The sequence below is a fragment of the Ooceraea biroi genome, chromosome 3, assembly GCF_003672135.1.
Source record: "Ooceraea biroi isolate clonal line C1 chromosome 3, Obir_v5.4, whole genome shotgun sequence".
Lineage (NCBI taxonomy): Eukaryota > Metazoa > Arthropoda > Insecta > Hymenoptera > Formicidae > Ooceraea > Ooceraea biroi.
In genome coordinates, this window is record NC_039508.1 from 5,260,280 (window position 1) to 5,287,224 (window position 26,945).

Consider the following 26,945-nt stretch of genomic DNA (forward strand, 5'->3'; position numbering starts at 1 on the left):
ATTTTATTGCATTTTCTTTTATTTCAATGCATTTTCTTTTACCTTATTGCATTTTCAATGATTTTATTCCATTTGCTTTTCTTTGATTTCATTTTATTCAATTGTAATTAATTTTATTGTATTTAATTTGATTTAATTGAATTTGATTCTATATAATTTGATTTTATTGAAGTTGGTTGTACTGAATTCGATTTTACTGAATTTGAGTTAATTTGATTGTATATAATTTAAAATTTTTTCCCCTACCCTTGCTTGGCAGGGCAGACTGGCCCTGGTCGTAACCAGGTAAACCGATACGGTCCTAAGCAATAATCTATCTAAAAAATTTCTAACGGCTAAAACTTTTTCATTTCTGAGTGTACGGTATTTTCAATAGCAGAGAACTCTAGGCAATATAAAAAATAATGATATCATCAACTCAGAACTTCTCGGAAAAGAAAAACTTTCTAAGGGCTGGAACTTTTTCATTTGCGTGTTTAAAGGATTTTCAATAGTCAAGGACTCTAGGCAATATGCCAAATAACAATTTAGATATCCCAGAATTCCCCGGAAGAAGAACAAATTTCCAAGGCTAGAACTTTTTCATTTATTGGTCTGAAGGATTTTCAATAGCCGAGAAATCTTGGGAATATGTCAAAGAACAATATAAATATCCCGGAACTTCTCGGAAAAGGAAACAATTTTTAAGGGCTAGAACTTTTTTATTTGTCTATTTAAAGGATTTTCAATAATCGTGAACTCTGGGCAATATGCCAATTAATAATATTATCATGCCAGAACTGCTCGGAAAAAGAAAAAATTTCTAACGGATAGATCTTTTTCATTTCTAAGTTTACGGTATTTTCAATAGCAGAGAACTCTAGGCAATATAAAAAATAATGATATCATCAACTCAGAACTCCTCTCAGAAGAAAAAAATTTGGAACTCGAGAACTTTTTCATTTCTGAGTTTACGGTATTTTCAATTGCAGAGAACTCTAGGCAATATAACAAAGAATGATATCAACAACTCAGAACTTCTCGGAGAAGAACAAAATTTCTAATGGCTAGAACTTTTTCATTTCTGAGTTTACAGTATTTTCAATAGCAGAGCGAAAAACTATTTTTTCACAAAAAGCCCGATATCTCACGAACTGAGTGGGTTAGAGAGTTCTTCCAAACGGCATTCGACGGGGATTTTCGAGCCCTTTCCAACGCCCTTATCAAACTTTCAGTCACACGCACTGTTCCGGAGATAATAGCGAAAAACTAGTTTTTACATCATGGTCGATATCTCGCGAACGGAGGGTTAGAGAGTCAGTTAGCTGGCAAAGTGATGCGCCGCGCGTCTGGCAAAGTGCTGCGCGCGTGTCTGGCAAAGTCATGCGCCGCAGCAGCTGCGCCTCTGACAAAGTCATTCGCCCGCATGCCCGCCCGCACGCCCGTACATACACCCGTACGCTCGCACATACATCCGCCCATACGCGCACGCCCGCCCGCACGTCCGCCCGCACGTCCGCCCGCACGCCCGCACATACGCCCGCACATACGCGCACGCCCGATGTATGAAATATTATCTCACAATTATATGTCACAATTATACAAAATCACAATTTTACAAAAAGACAATGCGCAAATTACTTTTCTACTTATTTTTCAATTATATTTCTTATTATTTGTTCTACATATATGTGATCAGAAATTATACAAGAGAAAGGAAGTATGTATGGACATATTTGATTCATAATTTTATGTTTCTATATAATTATGTACAGTTTTACTAGCAACACAGGCGCGCGCTATTTTATTTTTCAATATTAATGTTTTCGGATAATAATATTTATCTATTTATTATATAATAAACAACACAAATCCTATTCTAAAAAAGGCGTTAAAGGTGTTATTTATTTCATCGTGTTTCATTAACAGAAATTTGACAGAATTGACAGCTGCCGTATTGTACGGCACATCAGCTGATGAGCGAGCCGCGGCCCGCGAGCACGCGTCTTCGCCGTTCGACGTTCGGCGTTCGGCGTTCGGCTTTCGGCGTTCGAGACTTTCGGCGTTCGGCGTTCGACTTTCGACTTTCGGCGTTCGGCGTTCGGCGTTCGACTTTCGACTTTCGGCGTTCGACTTTCGGCGTTCGGTGTTCGGCGTTCGACGTTCGGCGACGTGAACCTATCGTACGTATGTGAACGCGCCTTTAGGGACAAACTCGCTTTGCTTGTGTGCATACGAGCGTACGTACGTGAGTCTGAACCTGAATCTGGAGAAGAATGAAAGTGACAATTTTAGCATACGATTAGGATATCTGAGGATGGAGTGCACCAATTGTTTTTGAAGTGGTCGGAATCGAAAGCTTGCATCGACACTATGTTATAAAAGTATCGTTAGATTTTTCATTACGTCGTTGGTTGCTGAGATATTGTAATGAAAAGTTTATTTGACATGAATTTGACGTGAAATTGCGGATAAGCTATTTGGTAGCGCGCGACGTCTATGCAGTGGCTCTCATTGCTCGGAACATTGTTCTTTATGTACATGGCGTCGCGACGCTACCGCGTCGCTTGATTAGTGTTCATAATGCGTTCGAAATTATAGTTACCTTATAAACATCCGTACACTGACCGGCAGCGAATCGTTTCGCAAATGGCGGAGCATGTCCTACGTTGCCCGGCACTCTAGCGTATAACGCAGCGGCGGTAGATGGCGGCCATCCGCCGAATCTATCGACGATGGTAATTGATCGACTCGTATGGTTATGAGCAGCGAAAGAAATATCATTCCGTCGATAACGATGGAATTCTATTCTGCCCATACATTTTCTAATTAAGAACTGGGAATTAAGAACTTAAGAAATTAAGAACTGGGAATAAACAAAAGAATGATAAGAAAAAGAATAACGAAGAATGTTACTGCTTCCTATACTCATTTGCATTCTAATAGTGCAACCATGGCGGACGTAGAGCAGATGGATCGTGGTCGCATTATCGGAATGTGGAAGTGTGGTGCAACGAAAGAAGAAATCGCACGTCGTATTCCTTGTTCCGTGCAAACGGTGCGCAAATGGATTAAACGGTGGCAAGAAGAAGGGAAGGAGGGTGTTATGGATAAACGGAAAAATAATAGAGGAGGACGAGTGTCAAATGCTGAACAAGATCTTTTATTGCTTAACCAGGTAGATAACAACCCTTTTCTTTCGGTATCAGAAACTGTAACTCGGTTAGATTTACCATATTCGGAACGGACTGCGCGACGCCGATTACAAGAAGCAAATGTGCATTGCTATAGGCCTGTGCGAAAGTGTTATTTAACTGATGTGCACCGCGACAATTGTATTGCGTTTACATTGCAGCAAATAAATACAGCTTTACCGGAGGATTAGGAGCATACTACTTGGACAGACGAAAAAGTATTTTGTTCGACAGTTGATCGACGTTAACATGTATGGAAATCCGTTGACTCTAATCGTTCGTCTAGATCCAAAATATGTTGTTCCTCGCGATCGGAGTGGGCGTATCACTTGTGGTATGTGGGGCTGGATCAGTGCACACGGTCCAGGTGAACTAGTCGAAGTGTCGCCGCATATGGATGCTCTGGAATATGTAGATATTCTGGAAAACGTGTTGCTCCCGAGCGTTCGCACTATTTACCCAGAAGAGGATATGCCGACATTTCGACTTGTTCAGGATAACAGTCCATACTTCTAGGATATTGCAGGAGTGGTTGGCACAACATCCGCAGATTGAAGTTCTCGAGTGGCCACCGAAATCCCCGGATCTTAATTTAATAGAAACTGTATGGGCAGAAATTGTAAATTCGTGGAATCCTGCTCATGAGAGAACTAAAGCAGCTCTGATTGCACACGTGAAGGACGCATGGGAGAATCTTCGACGTAAACCGCAATTTTTCCAAAATCTCCACGCTTCTATTAATACCCGTTTGCAACAAGTTATTGCACGAAATGGATACTGGACGGACTATTGATAGGTCTGAAAAGGACCATTTGTAATCAACTAGATTACCTCAATAGTCCGTCCAGTATCCATTTCGTGCAATAACTTGTTGCAAACGGGTATTAATAGAAGCGTGGAGATTTTGGAAAAATTGCGGTTTACGTCGAAGATTCTCCCATGCGTCCTTCACGTGTGCAATCAGAGCTGCTTTAGTTCTCTCATGAGCAGGATTCCACGAATTTACAATTTCTGCCCATACAGTTTCTATTAAATTAAGATCCGGGGATTTCGGTGGCCACTCGAGAACTTCAATCTGCGGATGTTGTGCCAACCACTCCTGCAATATCCTAGAAGTATGGACTGTTATCCTGAACAAGTCGAAATGTCGGCATATCCTCTTCTGGGTAAATAGTGCGAACGCTCGGGAGCAACACGTTTTCCAGAATATCTACATATTCCAGAGCATCCATATGCGGCGACACTTCGACTAGTTCACCTGGACCGTGTGCACTGATCCAGCCCCACATACCACAAGTGATACGCCCACTCCGATCGCGAGGAACAACATATTTTGGATCTAGACGAACGATTAGAGTCAACGGATTTCCATACATGTTAACGTCGATCAACTGTCGAACAAAATACTTTTTCGTCTGTCCAAGTAGTATGCTCCTAATCCTCCGGTAAAGCTGTATTTATTTGCTGCAATGTAAACGCAATACAATTGTCGCGGTGCACATCAGTTAAATAACACTTTCGCACAGGCCTATATCAATGCACATTTGCTTCTTGTAATCGGCGTCGCGCAGTCCGTTCCGAATATGGTAAATCTAACCGAGTTACAGTTTCTGATACCGAAAGAAAAGGGTTGTTATCTACCTGGTTAAGCAATAAAAGATCTTGTTCAGCATTTGACACTCGTCCTCCTCTATTATTTTTCCGTTTATCCATAACACCCTCCTTCCCTTCTTCTTGCCACCGTTTAATCCATTTGCGCACCGTTTGCACGGAACAAGGAATACGACGTGCGATTTCTTCTTTCGTTGCACCACACTTCCACATTCCGATAATGCGACCACGATCCATCTGCTCTACGTCCGCCATGGTTGCACTATTAGAATGCAAATGAGTAGAGGAAGCAGTAACATTCTTCGTTATTCTTTTTCTTATCATTCTTTTGTTTATTCCCAGTTCTTAATTTCTTAAGTTCTTAATTCCCAGTTCTTAATTAGAAAATGTATGGGCAGAATAGAATTCCATCGTTATCGACGGAATGATATTTCTTTCGCTGCTCATAACCATACGAGTCGATCAATTACCATCGTCGATAGATTCGGCGGATGGCCGCCATCTACCGCCGCTGCGTTATACGCTAGAGTGCCGGGCAACGTAGGACATGCTCCGCCATTTGCGAAACGATTCGCTGCCGGTCAGTGTACAAGGTGTATGGATATTTAATGCATCACCTATTCAAATTATCGAATTTATAATTTATATTAAATTTAAATGCGTTGTACGAATATGTTTCCGTTTTACAAATAAGTAAAACTGTAGTTTTGATTTCGAAGTGAGTTGGTAATGGAAAAAATGGTGATCATGTTTGATACTGTATTCCGTTTTGAAAATTATAAACATTGGTATTTGTAAGAGTTATTGATTTGAATATACCATGTTAATTAGTAGAAATTACCGAAATTTGATTAAATTACTTACCCTCGCTTCACCCTCTCCTTCGACAGATCGTACAGGTAGTATCCTTGGTAATAGGGATTCATTTCCCTTACCTAAAAAGGACCATCGAGTCGACCGTCTGGAATAATAGGGTAAAATGGAGTTTGGTCGTTGAGCGAAAAATCGAATGTCCGTTTGGAATAATAGGGTAAAATGGACTTTAGTCGTTGACCCGAAAATGGAAGCGTATCGGTCGGTCGGAGAGGACCGCCCAGACCTGTGTTACAGGAGTGGCGCGACGGGTCATCGAGCGCGTGGATGCGCCGCTGACCCGAAGTGCCCGCTGTGCACGGGCCTCGGCAGGAGGGCGGACCACAGGCTGGGCGGTGCGGCCTGCGTTCCGCCCTCCAAGGGAGGGAAAGTGGGGTGCAAAGGGGGTCGGAGACGGGGGCCCGGGAAGGGGCGCGGCCGACGGAGGCCGCTCCCCTCCGGCAAAGGGTCCCCTCTCCGGCTCCCAGTCAGGCGGCCCCGTCGGCGGGCGCGGCGCTGGAGCCGACGCCGGCCGATGGGGACAAAGGAGGGCCGGCCCCTCCGCGGTAGGAGGAGCCGAAGCCCCAGCGGGTGACCCGCTCGATAGGCAGGAAGAAGGTGGAGGCAAAGGACGACGAAGATGAGAGGGGCCTGGAGGAGCCCGCCATGGACGTGGAGTAATGGCGGGCCAGGTCCTCCAGGCCAACCTTAACCGCGCCCGCCGGGCTCAGGATCTTTTCCTCCAGAGCCTGGTGGAGCGCGGTTACGCGTTGGGAGTCGCGGCGGAGCCTTTCAGGCCTCCCGCCGACAGCCCCAGTTGGGCTGTCGGCGGGGGGCCTCGTCGCGATAGTTCGTGGTGACGCCGCGGGCTACCCTCCCCTCCGAGTGTTGGAGGTCGGGGGGGAGTTCGTGGCGGCGCAATGGGGAGGCATCACCGTGGTCGGGGTCTACGTGTCCCCGAGCCTGAGTCTCGCCGAGTACGAGGGGTTCCTGGACAGGCTGGGGGGTGCATAGTTTGGCACCCCCGCGGCCTGCTGTTGGTCGCCGGGGACTTCAATGCGAAGTCCGCGCTCTGGGGTTCCCGGCGGCCGGACGCGAGGGGCGGAGTGCTGGCGGAGTGGGCGGCGGGTCTGGGCCTGCAGCTGTTGAACGAGGGCTCGGGCAGCACCTAGATGCGGTGGGCGGGGGAGTCCGTGGTCGATCTGACCTGGGCATCCCCGGCCCTCGCGCGTCGGGTGTCGGGGTGAAGAGTGTTGTCGGGGGTGGAGACGCTGTCGGACCATAGATATATATCTATGGTGGTGTCTCCGCCCCCCGCCAACGGGGGACGGGCGGATCCCGACCGCGGAGATGGGCGCTCAAGGGGCTGTCTGGCGACAGACTGGTCGCCGCCCTGCTCGCGTCCACGTGGCCGGAAAGGCCGGAGGGCACGGTGGAGGAGGAGGCCGGCTGGCTCGGGGACATCGCGACGCAGGCGTGCGACTTTGCGATGCCCGGGCCGGCCGGCCTCGGCGACGGCCCACCTATTGGTGGAACGCGGGGCTGGCGGAGCTGCGGCGCGCATCGGGGCGCGCCTGGCGCCGCTTCTCCCGCGCCCGTCGCGGGGGGACGGCGGCGGAGGTGGACGCGCGCTACAGGGAGCTCCAGGAGAGACGGAGCTCCCTGAGGGCGGTGATCAGAAACGCCAAGGCGAGGGCCTGGGAGGAGCTCTTCCGGTCCGTGGAGGGCGATTCCTGGGGGCGTCCGTACCGGCTCGTAATGAGCAAGTTGCGGCAATGGACGCCCCCGGAGACGGAGGAGATGGATCCCCTGGAGCTGCGCGGGGTCCTGGACACCCTCTTCCCTGCGGGAGGCGGGTGCCCGGGGCCCCCGAAGTGGATGACCTCTGAGCGGCCCCAGGAGATACCGGGGATCGGTCCGGAGGAGTGGGCGGGGAGCCTGCGCCGGCTTCGGGGCCAACGGGCCCCGGGGCTGGACGGGATTCCCAGCAAGGTCTGGACCCTCGCAATGGAGGTCCTGGCCCTGAGGGTGAGGGCGCTCTTCGAGCGGTGCCTGGCGGAGGGACGCTTCCCCTCGGCTTAGAAGAGGGCCAAGTTGGTTCTCATCCCGAAGGGCGGAGGAGACGCGGCGGCGGTGCGCAAGTTCCGGCCGATATGCTTGCTGGACGAGATCGGCAAGCTGTTCGAGCGGGTGATAGCGGGCCGTCTCGTCCGGCACCTCCCCGGGGGTGCTCCGGGTAAGGAGGAGACAGTTCAGCTTCCGGGAGGGCTGCTCTACGGTGGACGCCGTGGTGAGCGTGAGGGCCCTCACGGAGGCTGCTGTCTCGAGGGGGGAGTTGTGGTGGCGGTGTCGCTAGACATAGTGAACGCCTTCAACTCCCTCCCTTGGGGAGTGATAGTGGAGGAGATGCACACGCAGCTCCTCCCTCCCTACCTCGCGAGGGTGATCCTTGAGTACTTCCGGGGCAGGTCGCTGGAGTGGGTCGACCGGGACGGGCGCACCAGGACCCGCGAGGTGGAGCGCGGAGTCCTGCAGGGGTCGGTCTTGGGACCGTACCTGTGGAGACTCGCGTACAAGCGGATCACGCGCGTCCTCCCGCCCGTCTGTCACGTGCGGTGTTACGCCGACGACACCTGCGTGATGGCCGAGGGTTCCAGCTGGGGGGAGGCGTCCGGGCTGGCAGAGTTGGCGGTGGCGGTGGTGGTCCACGTCATGAGGGAGGCTGGGCTGGAGGTGGCGCCGCAGAAGATCCAGGCGATGTTCTTTTTCGACCATCGCCGGGGTCTGCCGCCTCCGGCCGAGATCAGAGTCGGCGGGGTCGGCGTCCCGGTGGGGACCAAGTTGAAGTATCTTGGCCTCACCCTGGATGGCACCTGGTCCTTCGAGGAACACTTCGGGGGACTGGCCCCGAGGCTGGAGGGGGCGACCAACGCGCTGAGTCGCCTCCTCCCGAGACGCGGGTGCGCCGCTTGCTGGTGGGAGCGGTGCGATCGATCGCCCTGTACGGGGCGCCGGTCTGGGCGGAAGACCTCGCGGCCTCCCGGCGGGCCCTCCAGGTGGTGAGGGCTGCCGAGAGGCGGCTGGCCGGGAGGGTCGTGAGGGCGTACCGCACCGTCTCTCACCGGGCGGCGCTGGCCCTGGCGGGCACCCCCCCCGTGGAGCTGCTGGCGGAGGGACACGCTAACGCGTACCTCCGCCGGCGGGACCTACGGGAGAGGGGTGTGGTGCTGACGGCCAGGGCAAGGGGGGCCCTGAGGGACCAGGAGAGGAGGGCGGTGTTGCTGAAGTGGCAGCGGTGACTCGCCGACCCGGGCGAATCGGGTCGGAGGGTCGCCGGGGCCGTCCAGCCCATCCTCTGCGAGTGGGTGGACAGGGGATGGGGGACGTTGACCTACAGGACGACACAGGTTCTCTCCGGACACGGATGCTTCGGGGAGTTCCTGTGTCGTATCGGGAAGGAGCGCGGGCCGCACTGCCACCATTGCGGGGCGGAAAGGGACACGGCGGACCACACTCTTGCCGAATGCGCGGCGTGGGGTGTGGAACGCTGTGTCCTTAAGGACGTCGTAGGGGGGAGGATCTGTCGCTCCCGACCGTCATGAGGAAGATGGTCGGGAGCGAGAGGAACTGGAGGGCTGTCTCCTCCTTCTGCGAGCAGGTGATGCTGCGGAAGGAGGAGACCGAGCGCGAGCGCCGACCTGGGGTCGGAAGAAGGGGTCCCGGCCACGGATGACCGCGGGGGGGCCGCGGGGTGTCGTAGCGACACCGGCGGCCCCCTCGTCGCGTCCGGGGCGGGAGAGCGAGCAGCAGGGCCGGAGACTCGGGAGGAAGATCGGAGAGACCTTCCGGAGTCACGGGGAAGGGCCCCAACTCGGGTGGAGGTGGGGCTGCAGGCGCGTGATCCCTGTTGGGGGCAGAGTGCCGGCGGGGCACTTGCCCGAGCACTCGGGTGACTCGGGATGGTCAGGGCATCTGCCCAGGCCATCATCGTTGGGGGGTCCAAGGACTCCGCGAACCCCAACAGGGAGTATCGGGGACGGGTGGGCGAGGATCGACTTGGGATCGTCGGCCGTCGCCCTAAAACCTCCTCTCAATAGAGGGGGGAGGTCCTCGCGGGGTGGTGGTCTGCCACACTCCGCGGGTGGGGATTAGGACCCGAAAGGGCAGCGCACTGGCGCTAGGGACGTACACCGGGCAACGTGGGGCGCGAACGAAGTGCTATTAGGCCGATCTCGCGCCCCATACAGCCAGGGCTGGCAGACGGAGGTAAGTTTCGCGAGTAAGAGTCTCACAATCCCCTCGCACCCCGATCAAGGGGAGCAAAGGGGCCCATGACGGGTTCCTCCTCCAAAAAAGGTTAGGTTAAGTTTTCCCTTCCCTCAGGGGCTTGCTACGGTGTAGCAGGTACGGGAATTGTCGTTCCCGAGGTGCCCGAGTCCTACACCGGAAATCCTCTTCGGAGGAACCGAGGGTCTTGGTTTCGGCTGAGACCGCGAGGAAGGGAAACCTCTATAAAAAAAACCCACGCAACACCGGAAGCCTATGTAACGCAAACTTCATCTTGCTCCATAGGACCAGTGGTCTTAGCTTCGGCTGGGACCGCGAGGACTGGTAACCCTTATAAAAGAAATCCACGGACCCCGGCGACTCCGAAAGGGACCTTTTTCCGTCCCATTCGTCGGTAGGGGATGCGGCGACCCTGACTTCAAACTCCCGGTGGACGCGACACCGTGAGGGCGGGATTTCTATCCTTCCCCCGTCGTACGCTCCTACCGGAACCCTTCTTGGAAGGCTGCTACCGACCTGGGAGGACCGGGGGTCCTGCTGGACCGTGAGGAAGGACAACCTCTATAAAAACCCACGCAACACCGGAAGCCTCCGTGATGCAGACACCATGTTGCTCCGGAGGACCGGGGGCCAAAGGCGTACTGCCAGAGGCTACGAGGACGGCAGAACCTCTCTAAACAACCACATACACCGTAAGCTCTTGTGAGCACACACCACCTTAGCTCCAAGGGCCCGGGGGTCGATGGCGCGAGCCGGCTTGCGACGTCGACCGAGAGGATGGAAAACCTCTATAAATACCCACGCAATACCGGAAACCTCTGTGATGCAAACGTCATCTTGCTCCAGGGGACCGGGGGTTGCCCCAACTTTCTTGGACAACCGCGAGGTTTAGGAGGACCTCTATAAACATCTCCTAGAATCTGCGGCTATATGCGCAGTCCCCCGAGGTACGGGGTGAAGGGAGACGCGCGGCAAACCGTTCCTTTCAAGGAAGGGGGGCGGCAAACCGTGCCAACGCGCATTGCGCCAGCGGTCGAGCACACTTGGCTAACATCAGCCAAGTCAGCACGGTATGTGCGAACAACCGTGCCCGGAATAAGGGTGGCGGTAAACCGCGCCAACGAAGATCGGCAAATACTGGCCAGACGAGACCAGACGAGATGGCACAGCGCCGGCGGAGCGGAACCGGGGTCCCGGGGCTGGGTTGGGGAGTTTTTCTCCCCGGCTCGGTGCCGGGACTACGTCCGGGCCCTGTCCTCCCTCCTCTCTACCTTGCTCGGCGCGGGACATCTCCCTCGTGGGAAAACGGAGGACGGCGTACGAGAACTCCGTAGGAGATCGAGATTCGTCCTCATCCTCGGCAGGGGACTTTCAGGGATGGGTGGGTTTTTTGGGTGGGACGGGGTTTGCGGGGCTGGGAAGGGAGGTGGGTGGGTTAAGGGTTGGGAGGGTTTCTGGGGAGGGATGGGGTTGTGAGTTTGGGATTGGGGGCGGGGAGGCAGTGGGAGAGGCAACGCAACGCTTGCACGCTGGCACCGCTGTCTCTGGACAGTTGCTGGTCGCCACGGCGGAAAGGGTCCCGAGGGGTTGCGACGTCGGTGACCTGGACTGTCCGTGGGGCCCCCGGGGTGGCGCCACCCGTCCAGTGCCCGGGACCCCTGAAAGCCCTTGTGGTGAGTAGGGGGCTGGAACCCAGCGCCAAGATGATATATTCCTCGGCCCGTGGTATCCGTCCACTCTCCGGGGGAACTTGGGGCCCCTCGCTTTGCGAGGGTGAGGGTATACCCTGGTGGACAGGAGCCGGACGGGGGAAGGGATAAACGAAAATGGCAGATACTAATTTATTTATAATTACAGGACGAGAAACATCGAGGGACGATGGAAAGGGGAACGACGATGACGCTCGTAGAGAGGGGGCGTTCCAGGAGGCGCTTTAGACGCCTTCGGAGATGTCTCCACCCGACCCCACAACATCCGGGATCGTGGGAGTGAGCGGACCCGGGTCTGGGTCCGGTGTTCGCCGATTAGGGACCGCTCGGGTGGAGTGTGTCCGATCGGAGTCGCCACGGAAGACGACCCGGAAGAACATGCCGTCATGGTATAGGGCCAGAAAGGCTATGGGGAAGTTGCACCATAAGGGGCAACAAGCAGCCACCTCTACGAGCGGCAGCGAGCGATGGGCGGAGCGGCAGACAACGAGCGACGCCGAATCAGAGGCCTCAGTGACATCCGAGGCCTCCCTGCACAGCAAAGGAAAGAAGAGGGGTCGACCCCCTACCACCGGGGAGTACATTGGACTGGCGCAGGCTAAAAAGCAGGCCACAGCGGCGGAGAAGGAGAAGGCCGAGTGGAAGAGGGAGCAGGCCTTCCACGACAGGACGGAAGCCATCCTCCATTCAGTTCCACGCAAACATCGCGGGAAACTGGAGGAGTATAGGGAGACGTTGCGTGCGAATCCCACGGCCGACATCGTGGCTACTATTGTGGCCGCGATGGGGGTCGTGGAGGACGTAGCGACAACCTCCCTTAACCTCAAGGGCACGTACCAAAAGGCCCTCAAGGATGTCGCAATGCAGGTGCGCCTCGGTATGTCCGTCTTAACGGAGAGAGAGGGGCATCGGGAAACGGAGGAGCTGGCGGAGCTGAGGGCGGAGGTGAAGGTCCTGCGGGAGCAGATCCGCGAACTTCGAGCTCGCGCGTCGGAGTCGCAACACCCGTGGGGTGGGGAGAGAGGGGGGGACGGAACCGGGGTGCCGGGGCCGGGTGCGGGAAGTTTACTTCCCAAACCCGATGCCGGTACCAGGACCGGGCCCTGCCCCTCCTAGTCCCCCCCGTGTTGCGACTGCGCAGGGAGAAGCAGGCAGAACGGGACGCTGCATCGGGCGACGTAGGAGGGATACGTCATCCGCGCCCGTGATGGGGATGCAGTCTCCGCCGCGGGGGTCGACCACTCCCACCCCTGAAAAGGGATGGGAGGGTGCGATGTCCCGGATGGAGGAGCGAGTAATGGGGAGAGTCGAGGCCCTTATCAAAGCCTTGGGTCCTCCCCGTGATTTGGCGGCTCCGCGGGCCCGTGGGTCGTCGGTCGCGCGACCTTTGACCCCGGGGCCCCCGAACCGGACGGGACAAGCGGAAAACGCTTCCCCCGTAAAGACAACGGGGAAAAAGAAAGGGAAGGCGAAGGCGAAAGGGGAAACGGGGACTACCACCGTTCCCCCACCCACACCTAGAGTTGATGCTGCAAGGGCGAAGCCCCGGGACAAGGCCCCGGCCAAGTCCAAGGACGACACTACGCGGTCCTCGGGAGCGGTGCGCCCTCTGACACCGCTGGACTCCACGAAGGAGTGGCGTCTGGTGGTGGGGCGCCGGGGGAGGAGGGGCAGACCGGACGACGTCAAGCTCGTTCCGGTGGGCCCTGCCCCCCCGCCTAGGAGCGAGAAAGGGCGGCCCGTGGCCGAGGGGGGGGGGCCAAGAAATTGGCCCCTCAACCGAAGAAGCCCCGGGTCCGGATACCCAACACGGCGGCCATCGACATCACCTGTCCCAAGGACGCCCTTGGGAAGGTGATGGATCGGCTCTAGCGGGAGGTCAATCTGGCGGACCATGACGCCGAGATTCAACGGCTGCGTCGCTCCATCACCGGAGGTTATATCTTGGAGATTCCCGGTGAGGACGCACATCGGAAGGCGGACATCCTGGCCGGCCGATTCAGGGACGTGCTGAGGGGCGAAGAGGACGTGCGTATCTCCCGCCCTCAGAAGAAGGCAGAACTCCGGATTTCCGGACTCGACGCGTCGGCGACGGCAGCAGTGGTGGCGCAGGTGGTCGCGAAGGAAGGAGGGTGCGATGCAGCTAGCATCGACGCGGGACCCGTGAAGCAGGGACCCGACGGGATGGAAGCAGTTTGGTTGCGGGTTCCGGCAGAGGCAGGTAAGCGCCTGGCTAACCTTGGCCGAGTCACGGTCGGCTGGGCTAAAGCTAAGGTGCTCCTCTTGGACGCACGCCCCCTCCAGTGTTTTCGCTGCTGAGGCAGGGGTCATACCGCGGCCCTTTGCGGCAGTGCGGAGGACAGGAGGGGGGCGTGTTATAGATGCGGCCAAATGGGGCACCGGGCCAATCTCTGCAAGGAGAGGGCGCGGTGTGCCTTTTGCGCGGACGCGGGTCTTCCGGCCGATCATCGATACGGCGGGAAGGCCTGTGTTTCGCTCAAGCGAGGGAAGAATAGAGGGGTGAAGAGGACCGGGGTCCCGGGGCCGGGCGCGGGGGGAAGCTCGCTCCCCGATTCCGCTGCTGGGGCCATATTCGGGCCCTGTCCCCCCTCCTCGTCCCCTTCTGCCGCCAAACCCCTAAACACCCCTCCGCCTTCGTTGGCGGAGGGGAGTGGATCTTGGGCCCAGCCTCCGCTGGAGCAACGACCACCCCGCGCGAGGGGGGGTGACAGGGGGCAGGAGCAGGACAAGATATGTAAGGCGGGGGAGGGAGGAGGAGGAAATTCCCCCAACCCCGAAGCTAGTGTAGCTGTAGACGTGGAGGACGTCGAGATGCATGCGGCGTAATGGCTCTGGGGGTCCTCCAGGCCAATTTAAACCACGCTCGACGGGCGCAGGACCTTTTTGTCCAGTGCCTGGTCGAGCGTGGGGCCGCGTTAGGCATTGTGGCGGAGCCCTACCGCGTTCCACCCGACCACCCCCATTGGGTGGGGAACGGGCGGGGCTCTGTCGCACTAGTTTGGGGAGGCGCGAGGAACTCCCCCCACTCTACCCTTTTGAGTCCGGGGGGGAGTTCGTGGCAGCCTTTTGGGGACCCGTCGCCGTGGTGGGGTGTTACATCCCCCCTCGAACGAGCGTGGCCCGTCTCGTGGACGTGTTGGATCGGTTGGGGGAATGCATTCGCAGATGCGCCCCCCGGCCGATCCTTATCGCGGGGGACTTCAACGCGAAGTCCGCGTTTGGGGTTCCCCGCGGTCCGACGGCAAGAGCCGCCTCGTGGAGGGATGGGCGGCGGACCTGGGCCTGTGTTTATTAAACACGGGCTCCGGGAGCACCTGTGTGCGCTGGCAGGGGGAGTCCATTGTGGATCTCACGTGGGCTTCCCCCTCCCTAGCGCGTGTGGTGCGGGGGTGGGAGGTGGTTCGGGGGGAAACCTTGTCGGATCACCGGCACATTTGGTTCTCCCTTGCACCCCTCGGTCGATCACCCCTCCGCCGCCGCGGGGGTCGGCGGGCCCCGGCGCGGCGATGGGTTCTCGGGAGGTTGTGCGAGGACACACTAATCCCGGCGCTTAAAGCAACCACGTGGGACGAGCAACCACCCCGGACGGTGGTCGAGGAGGCCGACTGGCTCGGGCGCATTCTCGCGGACGCGTGCGACGCCTCGATGCCCCGAGCGGGTCGGCCTGAGCGGCGGGCGGCCTACTGGTGGAGCGACGAGATCGCCGAGTTGCGACGTTGCTCCGCCAGGGCAAGACAACAGTTTCAGCGAGCCCGCCGCCGGGGAGTCGCGCGCGCGGAACTCAAGGAGCGGTATCGGGAGTGGAGGGCGACCCTCTACTCCCTTCGCGCCGCGATTGGGAAGTCTAAGGCCAAGGCCTGGGACGAGCTCATCGAGTCGGTAGAGGGGGATCCGTGGGGGCGCTCTTATAAGATCGTGATGGGGAAACTTCGTCCTTGGGCGCCCCCAATAACCGAGTCAATGCCACCCCTGGTTCTCGAGAATGTTCTCGGCGCCCTCGTCCCTCCGGGTGAGGGGGGTGCCAGGGACGGGACCAGGGAGCGGGGGCTTTGCGGGGAGCCTCTGGAACCGGAAGTCCCGGAGGTGACGGACGATGAGATCGCCGAGGCCCGTCGGCGCATGAAGCCTAATAAGGCTCCGGGCCCCGACGGGATCCCCGGTAAAGTCCTGGCCTTGGCCTTGGACGTTGTGTCCTCGCACATCAGGCGCCTGTTTACTCGCTGCCTCAGGGAAGGGGTCTTCCCCCCCGGCCTGGAAGAGGGCCACTTTGGTCCTCATTCCAAAAGGGCGCGGCAAGGCCGCAGAAGATCCAGCGGCCTACCGGCCGATATGCCTGCTGAGTGAGGTCGCCAAGCTATTCGAGAGGGTAGTCGTGGGCCGCCTCACTCGGCACCTGTCCGGGGATGGGCCCGGGCTCCATGAGGCGCAGTATGGGTTTCGGGAGGGGCGCTCGACGATCGATGCGATTGGTCGAGTTCGCTCCCTCTCGGATTCCGTGCTGCAGGGAGGGGGAGTTGTACTCGCAGTGTCGCTGGATATAGCGAATGCGTTCAACTCCCTCTCCTGGAGGGTTATCTGGGGGGCTCATCGGCAGATGGGCCTCCCGGTGTACCTGGAGGCCCTCGCCCGGGAGTATCTCCGGGACAGGGGCGTCGAGTATGTCGGCCGGGGTGGTGGCGCCCGGGTCTGGCCCATGTCCCGAGGGGTCCCGAGGGGTACCGTTGTGGGACCCTGTTATTGGAACATGGGCTACGACAGGGTGCTGCGCGCTGCCCTTCCCCCCGACTGCCATGTCGTCGGCTACACTGACGACACTATTTTTGGTAGTCGGGGGGGGGGGTAGGCTGGGGGGAGGCCATAGCGACGGCGAACGTAGCGGTGGCAGCGTTGGTCCGCGTAATTCGGTCGATGGGGATGGAGGTGGCCCCCCGCAAATCGGAGGCAATGTTTTTGCACCGTGGCGGGACGCCGCCTCCATCCTCTATTCGGGTAGCGGGACATCTCGTCCCGGTCGGGTCGAGGCTGAAATATCTGGGCCTCACTCTGGACGGTCGGTGGTCCTTTGAGAGGCACTTCGAGGACCTGGCCCCCAGGTTGGAGCGCGCCTCGATGGCTTTGTCGAGGATGCTGCCCAACCTGAGGGGCCCATCGAGAAGGGTGCGGCGCCTGCTGGTGGGCGCGGTGAGATCGATCGCCCTTTATGGGGCGCCGATCTGGGCGGCCGACCTCACGAACTCTCCGAAGGCCATGCGAATTTGCAGGGCCTCGGAGAGGAGGTTGGCCGCCAGGGTTGTCCGCGCCTACCGGACGGTGTCGCACCGGGCGGCGCTGGTCCTGGCCGGCATTCCCCCTCTGGCGCTGGCGGCCGCTGGATACGCCGAGTCGTACCGGCGGCTGCGGCGCCTGAGGGAACGGGGTGTTGCGGTCACGGCTAGGGCGCGCGAGGTCCTGAGGTGCCAGACTCGTCGATCCGTGTTGGGGAGTTGGCAGGACCAACTCCAGACTGACGACCCGAGGAATACCTCGGGTCGGCGGGTCGTCGGGGCTCTTGGTCCGCGGCTGTCCGAGTGGGTGGACCGCGGCTGGGGCGAGTTGTCCTTTCGGACCACGCAGGTGCTCGCCGGGCATGGATGCTTCGGCGAGTACCTGTGTCGAATAGGGAAAGAGAGCGGGCCACGTTGCCACCATTGTGTCGCGGATGTGGACTCGGCGGATCACACAGTGATGCGCTGCCCGGCGTGGAGTGAGTTCCGCCGGGTCCTCGTCCGCGACATAGGGGAAGATCTCTCTGGCGTCGTTGGTGCGATGCTGGAGAGCGAGAGGAAATGGAGAGCCGTCGCCTCGTTCTCGGAGCAGGTGATGCTCCGAAAGGAGGCGGCGGAGAGGGAGAGGAGGGGGGAGGGGCCTCGACAGCAGAGGCCCCTCCCTCACCGGTGACGCGGGGGGGAGGGGGTGGTGCGTAGTAAGCACGCGCCCTCCTCCCGACCGCGTCGAGGCACAGGCCAGAGTCGTGGGGGTGGGCGACTCGAGTCGCCCGCCCGCGATGCGAGCGTTTAACACGCCAGGGAAGGGACCCCGGGCGTGGGGTGGGTGTCGTCAGGGTACTTGCCCGGACACCCGGAGTGGGGGCATTGCCTCCACTGACGCCGTGGCTTCTGACATGGCGTCCCCGCGCTCGGGGTCCCGCAAGGGAGGTGCGACCTAGATGGGTGGCTTGAGTCGCCCATCTGGGTCGCGGGTGGCTTCGGCTGCCATTGGGCATCCCCGGGTGGGGGTGGGTGTCGGCGGGGCATATGCCCGGGCACCCTAAGTGGACCGGTCGGCGGGGGCACTTGCCCCCCCTGGCCCCCACTGGCGCATGTGTCCTCGGACACTGCGCCTCCTCACCCGGGGATCAGGGACGGAGGGGCGGATGCTGATCTGGGAATATCAGCATCCGCTCCAGAGCCTCCCCTGACCATCAGGGGGAGGTCCCCGCGGGACCGTGGTTTGCCACGTCCTGCGGGTGGGAAGGGCCCGAAAGGGCCACGGCCGCTTCGGCGGCGGCCGACTTACACCAGGTGCTGGGGGGCCGCGGATCATGCACTTCTGTGTGGGAGTGCGGCCCCTCTCCTATGCACCAGGGTTGGCAAACGGTGGTGTGGCGGTTTGGACGTCATAGTCCAAACCGCTGGGTTTAGTGAGTAAGAGTCTCACACTCCCCAGCGTGTCCTCCTAGGAACATGCGGGCGGGTCCATGAGGATTCCCCCACCTTAAAAAAAAAGGTTAGGTTGCCCTCAGGGCCCCTCAGGGGCTACGTCCTTCAAGTCTGGAGGACGTAGTATGGGAATTAATGCTTCCAAGGTACCCGAGTTTCCGTAATTCCTCCGTAGCGGGTTACAGTCACACATCCAGACATCCATCACATCCATACACATGCACACACATGCACACACCTCCATACACTCACACACACACAATAGTCTGCTATATTTTACTCACACATTCCGCACATTCACACAACACACACACACATTCACACACACACTCACAAGCCCGCCTACGGAGGAACCAGAGGTTCTGCGGAACCGCGAGGACTGGGGCCCTCTATAAAAACCCCAGGTCGACCCGGCAATTAGTATGGAAGGACGGTCCATACTAAGAAATTCAAGGATGACAAGAGGGAGGTGCCGGCCCCTATATGAAGGATGATGACGACTAAGGCAAGATTATAAGGATGATGACTTAAGGAAGACAGACCACGGCAACGACCCCTGGCTATCTTCACGAACTCTGAGCTCCGACCTTGGCAAAGCGATGAGGATGGTCCGCACCGCCAAGGTCAGAGAATTAAGGAAAGAGAACATGGCAACGACCCTGGCTATGTTTACGGATGATAGATTCTAGGATGAACAAGGCACGACTAAAGGCTACGAGAAGGAAGACGCCATGGGTTTTTAGGAAAGGAATCTAGGGAGAATTATTCTCACTAGTACTTGGACGGATGCATGGACGAGGGACGAAGCTAGTCTATGGACGACGCATTTACACAACGACGGATGGAGAGGAGATTCGGGGATAGGACCGCGTTAAAAACCTAATTAAATTATGATGATTAGGACACCCGAAAAGGAAAGACGCCCTATCTCTCGGATGGATAGGGAATCTAGGGAGAAGAGTTTAGGTTGCCGGGACTCTGATCCATCAAATGCGAAGCGGCAAGGTGGTAGCCGGACCCTGGGGTTACTGCCGGAGGTGACTGTGACCAGGTTGGCCCTTCGGGGCGACGACAAGGCGAAGAAAAAGGCAAAGGATTCGATTTTGGAACAGCAGGCAGCAGCACCTGGAAGTGATGACGATTTGATTATTCTAGAGGAAAAGGTTAGTGTTTTACGGAAGGACGAAGAAAGCAAAAGGGTCGGAGACAACTTGGCAGGTAACGAGGCTAGTGAATCAGAGATGTCAGTTGATGAAAATAGCATGAAAAATGACAAGAGGCAGCGCAAGACATTAGGGATGAAAATAAAGGATGAGGTGTTGAGGAGGGTGAAACAGCAAGAAATGAGAGACTCGGATGCTTCCTTCCAATCGCTGGTTAACGCGAAAAGGAAACGAACGGAAGAGAACCCGGATTTTGGTAGTGTGGAGTCGAATTTAGACATACAGGCAAGGGACATGGACACGGAAGATGACATGGATGCGACGATGGTGGAAGATGACATAGGCCGATGTGATATGGTAATGAAATATGCGGACGGAATACAAAAATGGACGAAGGAATTGGATGAATTGAGACTGAACAGTGAAAAGGTGTTAAAACGAGAGGTTTTTGGGAGAATGTTGGAGTTGCAGGAATTAATAAGAACCGGAGGGAAACGATTGATGCTGTACTTTACAACGGAGAGGATGAATCGATCGGGAAGCGAAGAATTGAGAAAGGAAGTTAGTGAGATGAGAGGAGAGATGGAGGAGCTAAAGCGAAAGAATACACGATTGGAGGGAAAGATTATGGAATTAAAGAAGAAGAATACTTACCTCCAGCAGGAAATCCAGAAGCAGCAAAAGTCCAGGGAGCCCACGACAGCAGAGACGACGAAGTCCAACGGATACTCGGCGGCGGTGAAGAGGTCCATACAGCAGCAGCAGCAGCAGGCACCTGAAACAGAAAAGAATAAGATTAGTAAGGTGAAGAAGAATGGAGGAAGAACCGGAAAGGACGGAGCGAGGGACGAGGTAGCGGAACGGTTGCTGGAGCAATTAGAAAACCTAAGGAGGTGTGTAATGGATTACTGTGGAAAAGGGAAGGATGAGGCATGTGTAGGAAAGGATAATGAGAAGGAGGAGGAGCAGGTGGGAAACATGGAAAGGAATAGGATGATGAAGTGTGACAAGGAGTGGACGGTGGTGCAAAGTAGAGGAGCAGGAAGGAATAAGGAGAGAAAGGAGAGTAGGGTAGGAGAGAAAAGAACCCCTAAGGTAATCACAAAGGCTCCCCTAATAACGGAGGCAGTCGTAATTACCTGTGAGGATAAGGAGTCGGGAGGAATGGAGCTGATCCGAAGGGCCAAGCGTAACATCTCGCTGGAGGGCCTTGGAATAGCGGAGGCGAGAACAAGGAAGACGGCGACGGGAGCTACCCTGATCCAGATTACTGGAGAAGGGAGGAAGGACAAGGCGGACGCACTTGCGGGCAAGCTGAAGGAGTTCTTCGGAGAAGCCCGTGTCAAGGTCAACAGACCGGTTAAAAGGACGGAGCTAAGGCTTCGAGGATTAGAGGAGGGGACGATGATAGAGGAGGTGAAGAGTGTGGTGGCGCGAATAGGTGAAGGAAGCGAGGAGGAGGTTCGAGTAGGAAGGATAGCGTGGAACAGGATGGGATATGGATCGGTATTGGTGACATGCACGGCGGAGATGGCTCGAAGGTTGATGGAGAAGGAGGAGAGGATAAGGATTGGATGGGCGAGGATATATGTGGAGAGGATTCCACCAAGGGCATTGCAGTGCTACAGGTGTCTCGAGAATGGCCACACTGGCGTCACTTGTGACAATAGTGTGGACCGCTCGGGCCATTGGACACAAGGCGAAGGATTGCCAAACTCCAACACAGTGCAGTGCATGCCTGTCGATGGGCATTGAGGGAAGCCACGTGATTGGCGGTCCCAGGTGCAATGCCCACACTGAAAGGAGGAAACGGATGGAGAGCGAGAACACGGGAGGGGCCGGATAACATCACCGGTCCCATAAACAGAGGGAAGGTGGCGTAAGCCACGGAGTTGAGCGGGGGGTGGAAGTTTGTGTTGTCCTAAATGTACTTACCTTTTTTTCCCTAATCCCTTTCCCTTTTTCCCCTTCCATCCTTACGGTTCCTGCTTCTCCTGTTGATGGGGGGTTCGGAGTGATTCATTGGTCGTGCCTGGGTTCCCCTATCTGAGGGAGGAGCGGGAGTCGGTCGCGCGCGGTGGGGTTCGCGGGGTGGGTTTTTCTCTCCTCGGGGTGGGACGACCCTCGGCTAATCCGGATGAATTAGCTGGAGGTCACAAATCCTTCGAATGGAAGGTCGTGGTGGAGCGATGGCTGGCCTCACTCTGCCACGGGGGGAAAGCCCTACGCGGGGCTGTTGGGGGTAGCGATGAGTGCGCCCTCAGCGAAACGCGTACCGAGGGGAGGGGGGCCCTCCGGGGGCGTTGCTTCGGCGGCGCGCCCGGGGCCCTTGAACCTTGGGCAGGACAGTGACGGTGGTTTACCGGGGTATGCTCTGGTTGGCGAGGAATCGGGCTTCGGCCGACTCGCGTCCCAGAGTGAGTCCCCGGACACCCCCGAAGGGTCACCGGACCCGGAGGGATGGTCATAAAGCTTCCATCGTCTAAAAAAAAAAGGTGCCCTCAGGGGTCCGGCCGCCTCCCGCCGGCGGCTGGATACGGGTCTTAGCGACCCCGGGGTTACCCGAGCTACTTCAGGGATCCGGCCGTCTGCGCCCGGATGGCTGGATGCGGGTCTGGCACACCCGACGGTCCCGAGCTACCTCAGGGGCTGCATGATTCGCTCTGCAGTACGGGTTTTGGCGAGCCCGAGGTTCCCGAGCTACCTCAGGGGCTGCATGATTCGCTCTGCAGTACGGGTTTTGGCGAACCCGACGTTCCCGAGCCAATGGCGGCTTGCCGCCGGGGAGGATGGTCCGTCGGGGTTCGGATTCGCGCGCGAGGTCCTACGGGAAGGCCCCGGCGGGCCAAAGAGGGGTCGGAGGAAGGACGGGCCCGCCCGAACATCTAAGCGGGCGAGTTCCCCGGGCGGGGCTTCTGCTCGGCGGGGCGGGGGAGGATCCAGGGGGGTCCGTTGACTCGCGGGCCCTCCCCCCCTCACCGACCCGCGCCACCGGGCATGGGCCCTGGGGGGCACAAGTTGGGAGGAGGAAGAGGGCGGCCGCCGGAGGAAACAATGATGGCGGTCGCTCCCCCACCCCGGGTATCCGGGGTGGGGCGGCGGGGGCAGCGGAGCTTTGTCCCGATTGAGCGGCCCCAGGGGGGGCCGGACCCGTTGAGAACGGGTCGGCGGGGGCGTGCCCCGGCGGGGGGCTCCGGCGTGGGGGGGGGGTGGATGCGCATGGAGGTTGTCCCCCTCCCTCTGCGTCTCCTCCGCTCCCCCCTGGCTGTCGGGGCCCCTTGCCGGTTGTGGCGCTCGTGCCTGGTGCCGCGGGCACGGACGGGGTGAGCCGGCGGGACATGTGCCCGGACGCATCCCCGACGTGTTCGTGGCAGGCCGCCTGGGGGCGGCGGTGGAGTGGCGCCCGAGGGTGGGGCCGCCGCGTGGGGAGACGCCTGGGGCGGCATGGGGGCCGGGCCGAGGAGTACAGGCCCGGGCCCCCCTCTGCTGCGCCTGGGTGTTCCCCGGTGCGGCGGCCTCGCCCACCGGAGGCGTCGGCGTGGGCCCGACGACCCCGAAGAGGGATCACTGGGCTCACGTGGAGAGGGGAACTCGGGCGGGTGACAGGGTGCCTTTATCTAAGCATCCTGGGGGGCGGGTCTCCGGGATACGCGGACCGCCCTCACGCCGTGCCGCCGTCGGGGCATCTGCCCGGGCGCGCGCGGAGTTCACCCGCCGGAGCGAAGGTGGACCTCGGGTGGGGGCGGAGAGGTGGGACTCGGGAGGGAGGTCGGGGAGACCTCCCTCCGGAGTCGTAGGGAAGGGCCCCAACTCAGGGAGTTGGGGGCAGAGTGCCGGCGGGGCATTTGCCCGGGCGCTCGGGTGACTGGTCGTCGGGGCATCTGCCCGGGCCGTCATCGTCGAGGGGTCCAAGGACTCCTTGACCCCCAACGGGGAGTATCGGGGACGGGTGGGCGAGGGCCGACTTGGGAGCGTCGGCCGTCGCCCTAAAACCTCCTCTCAACAGAGAGGGAAGGTCCCCGCGGAGCGGTGGTCTGCCACGCACCGCGGGTGGGGAATAGGGCCCGAAAGGGCAGCGCACCGGCGCTAGGGACGTATACCGGGCAACGTGGGGCGCGAACGAAGTGCCGTTTGGCCGATCTCGCGCCCCATACAGCCAGGGTTGGCAGACGGAGGTAGGTTTAGTGAGTACGAGTCTCACACTCCCCTCGCACCCCGCCCAAGGGGAGCGAGGGGGCCCATGACGGGTTCCTCCTCCGAAAAAAAAAAAAAAAAGGTTAGGTTCTCTCCCGTGTGCGCCACCTTGACGTGGTGGGAGGGCTCCCTGTCTCGATGACCCTTGGCGGCGGAACCGACTGGTCCTCGGACCATCGGGAGGCCCTGGGGCGAGGGATAGGATCCAATTGCGCACAGCCTCCGGAGGGGGCACGGAGCCCGGCGACTCCGATAGGGACCTTTTTCCGTCCCAATCGTCGGTAGTGGATGCGGCGACCCTGACTTCAAACGCCCGGTGGCACGGCACCGTAGGGGAGGATTTCTATCCTCCCTCCGTGCACTGTGGGGAGTGGGGGGTTGTTTTCCGTCCTGGTCGGGCAGGGATGTCGTCTCGGCCGGGGTGGAAGACACCCGCACCCGTCGTTGCACGCCGGTGCTCCGGCATACGACGGGGGCGGATTTGTCCACGCGGCTCACGACCGTACGTGGTACGGAGACGGGGCCGTGTGGACCCCCCTCACTCAGTTGCTGCACCCTTGGACGTGGTTCGAGGCGACTGAGTGGGGGGAGCCTGGGGGATGAGGAGCGGGGCCGCTCGGACATATTCCGAGGCGGGGCCCGAGGGGGGAGGGGTCGGGAGTGCGGGACTACAACCCCCCTCCTTGTGAGGAAAACCGTACTCTCGACCCAATATAACACGGTATGCTGGCGCCCACGGCGGGAAAGGTCGCGCCGAGTTGTAGCGACGCAGACCCGTACCGTCCGTGGGGCCCCCCGCGTGGCGGCGCCCTGCACGGTGCCCGGGTTGTCGGAGGCCCGGGACCCCCGAAAGCCCTGGGCTGGGAGTTCTCCTGGCCCAGCGGTGAGTAAGGGGCTGGAGACCAGTGCCGGGATGTTAATTCCCCGGCCCGTGTCATCCGCCCACTCCCCGGGGGAACTTGGGGCCCCTGGCTTGCGAGGGTGGGGGTATACCCCGGTGGGCAGGAGCCGTGCAGGGTGGCGGGATTTATTGGAAATGCCAGAAATTAAAAAAGGAAGGAGGAGGGACGAGGAGGACAAAGATCGGGTGAGAGGGGTTACGGAAGCGATTTCCGCCCCTCCGTCCCCCGAACATGTCCTCCCAGGAGAGGAGGAGGGCGACGGCGCTGAAGGTGACACTGAAGCCCTGCACGACGAGGGTGGCACGTTTGCCGCCCTCCGTCTTAACGCAGGGGGCAGAGCCGCACAGCGCGGAAGCCGGGCGGTCGGGTTACGCGACCCCCAAGAGCGGCGCGAGCAGGGCGACCTCACCATCTCGGTCGCTCTGCTCAGGGCTTGGACCGGGGGAGGCGATCGATCTCAGTGATACGGAGTCGATCGCCTCCTCCGCGAGCACCCAGGGCACGAAGCGCGGGCGTCCCCCAACAACCGGGGACTATGCCCGCAAAAAGCTGCTCCAGGCCGCAGAGGGAGAGGAGCGCGACAGGCAGCGGGAACTGGAGTTCGCTGACTCCCTTCCCGCTGGCGCACTTCAGCGGGGCGCGACCAACAACATCGGTCGCGCCACCGAAGCGAGGATGCGAGAGCTGTCCAACAATCCATCCGTGGATCTGGCAGCCTCCATCCTCGAGCGGATGTCGGTGGTGGAGAGGGTGGCCCAGACGTCGAGCAACCTGAAGGGCACATACATGAAGGCCCTTCAGGAGACGTCGATAGAGGTGCGGGCCGCCCTCTCCATAATAATGCAGAGAACTGCGGACGGCGGGGCGGAGGAGACGAACATCCTCCGCCAAGAGGTGGAGTCCCTAAGGGCCCAAGTACGCGAGCTGCGCGAGGCCCTTAGGGACGTTGGCAACAGGAGAGGCGCAAATCCTCCTCCCCAGCCGACGAGCACGGCGTGCGGTGGGGCGGAGACGGTGCGGGACCTGCCCCGCTCGCGCTCCCCATCCCACCGCTCATCGATGCGAGGGAGAGGGGATAGATCCCGATCCCCTCAGTCGCAGCCTCGGGGGAGGGTGGATGCTCCCCCAAGGCAGAGAGAGGAGGGGGCGACGGCCATGAGCGGCCTCGAGGAACGAATTGTCGCTCGCATCGAGGCCATCCTCGACCACCGCATTGGTGCGGTCGCCCCCCGTCCGGCGGGAGATCCTGGCGGGAAGGGAGAGAGCAGGAAGCTCCCCCCACCACCGCCGAAGACGACCGGTCGGGCCGAGATGGCGAGACCCGCCCCCCCTAATAAAAAAACGGGGGCGGCCAAGAAAGGGAAAGGTGGGAGAGAAAAGGGGAGGGGCTTGGACGGGCGGGAGGTAACCCCCGCCCAGCCGGCGCCCCGACCCGAACCCCCACCGTCCCAGCAGAAGACGCGCCCACTGCCGCCTCCGCCCCCCTCGACCGCACAGGGCGAGGTCTGGGCGCGGGTGGTGGGGCGCAAGGAGGCGCGGGCCGCTAAGAAGGCAGCCCGTCCTTCGGCACCGCCCCCGCCAACGACGACACGAGGAGGGGCGCCCCAGCAATCGAAGGGGAAGGGAGGAGGAGCTAAGGCCCCACCTCCTCCCCCCAAGAAACCCCGGGTGCGCAAGCCGCCCGCCTCCGCGGCCATCACCTTGAATGGCCCAGAGAAGGGATATGCGGCAGCAATGGCCGCCTTCAAGGCGGACATCAGGCTAGAGGACCTCGGGATCCCTCATGTTCGAGTAAAGCGGGCCCTTACCGGGGCCCGCATACTCGAGGTTCCCGGACCTGATGCCCACGCCAAGGCCGACAAGCTGGCGGAGGGCATCCGGGGGGTCCTCACTGGTGGGCAGTGGTCGGTGGTCCGCCCCACCAAAAAGGCCGAGATGATGGTCCGGGGTCTGGAGGACTCCATCTCGGCCAACGAAGTGGCGGCGGCCATCGCCACTGCGGGGGGCTGCAGTCCCACTTTGGTGGAGACGGGCCCCATCAAGGAGGCCCCGGACGGCCTGGGCCGAATCTGGGTCCGGTGCCCTGCCGTCGCGGCCCTTAAGGTCGCGAAGCAGGCCCGGATCCAGATCGGCTGGACGAGAGTGGGGGTGGTGCTGCTGGAGCCACGCCCCCTCCAGTGCTATAAATGCCTGGAGGTGGGGCACGTACAGCAGCGCTGACCCCAACCGGGAGAATCGCGGTGATCGGTGCTACCGTTGCGGCGGCACTGGTCACCGCGCCAGGGACTGACCCGCCGAGGCCCCACACTGTCCGCTTTGTGCGGACCTGGGGAAG

At 59.3% G+C, this 26,945-nt stretch overlaps 3 protein-coding genes across 3 annotated transcripts; all 3 read left to right on the top strand.

The window, feature by feature from the left end:
• Window positions 1–16,561: 16,561 nt before the first annotated feature.
• LOC113561684 lies at window positions 16,562–19,030 on the top strand. The gene is made up of 2 exons (XM_026968476.1): window positions 16,562–17,509; window positions 18,884–19,030. The coding sequence occupies exons 1-2, from the start codon at window positions 16,562–16,564 to the stop codon at window positions 19,028–19,030; spliced, it is 1,095 nt and encodes a 364-aa protein (XP_026824277.1).
• A 256-nt stretch (window positions 19,031–19,286) lies between these two features.
• On the top strand, window positions 19,287–21,269 carry LOC105278006 (trichohyalin). Its single transcript, XM_011336820.1, has one exon. The coding sequence runs from the start codon at window positions 19,287–19,289 to the stop codon at window positions 21,267–21,269; it is 1,983 nt and encodes a 660-aa protein (XP_011335122.1).
• Window positions 21,270–24,841: 3,572 nt separating this feature from the next.
• LOC113561685 (formin-like protein 5) lies at window positions 24,842–26,830 on the top strand. The gene has a single exon (XM_026968477.1). It carries the CDS (start codon window positions 24,842–24,844, stop codon window positions 26,828–26,830), a length of 1,989 nt encoding a protein of 662 aa, XP_026824278.1.
• Window positions 26,831–26,945: the final 115 nt, after the last annotated feature.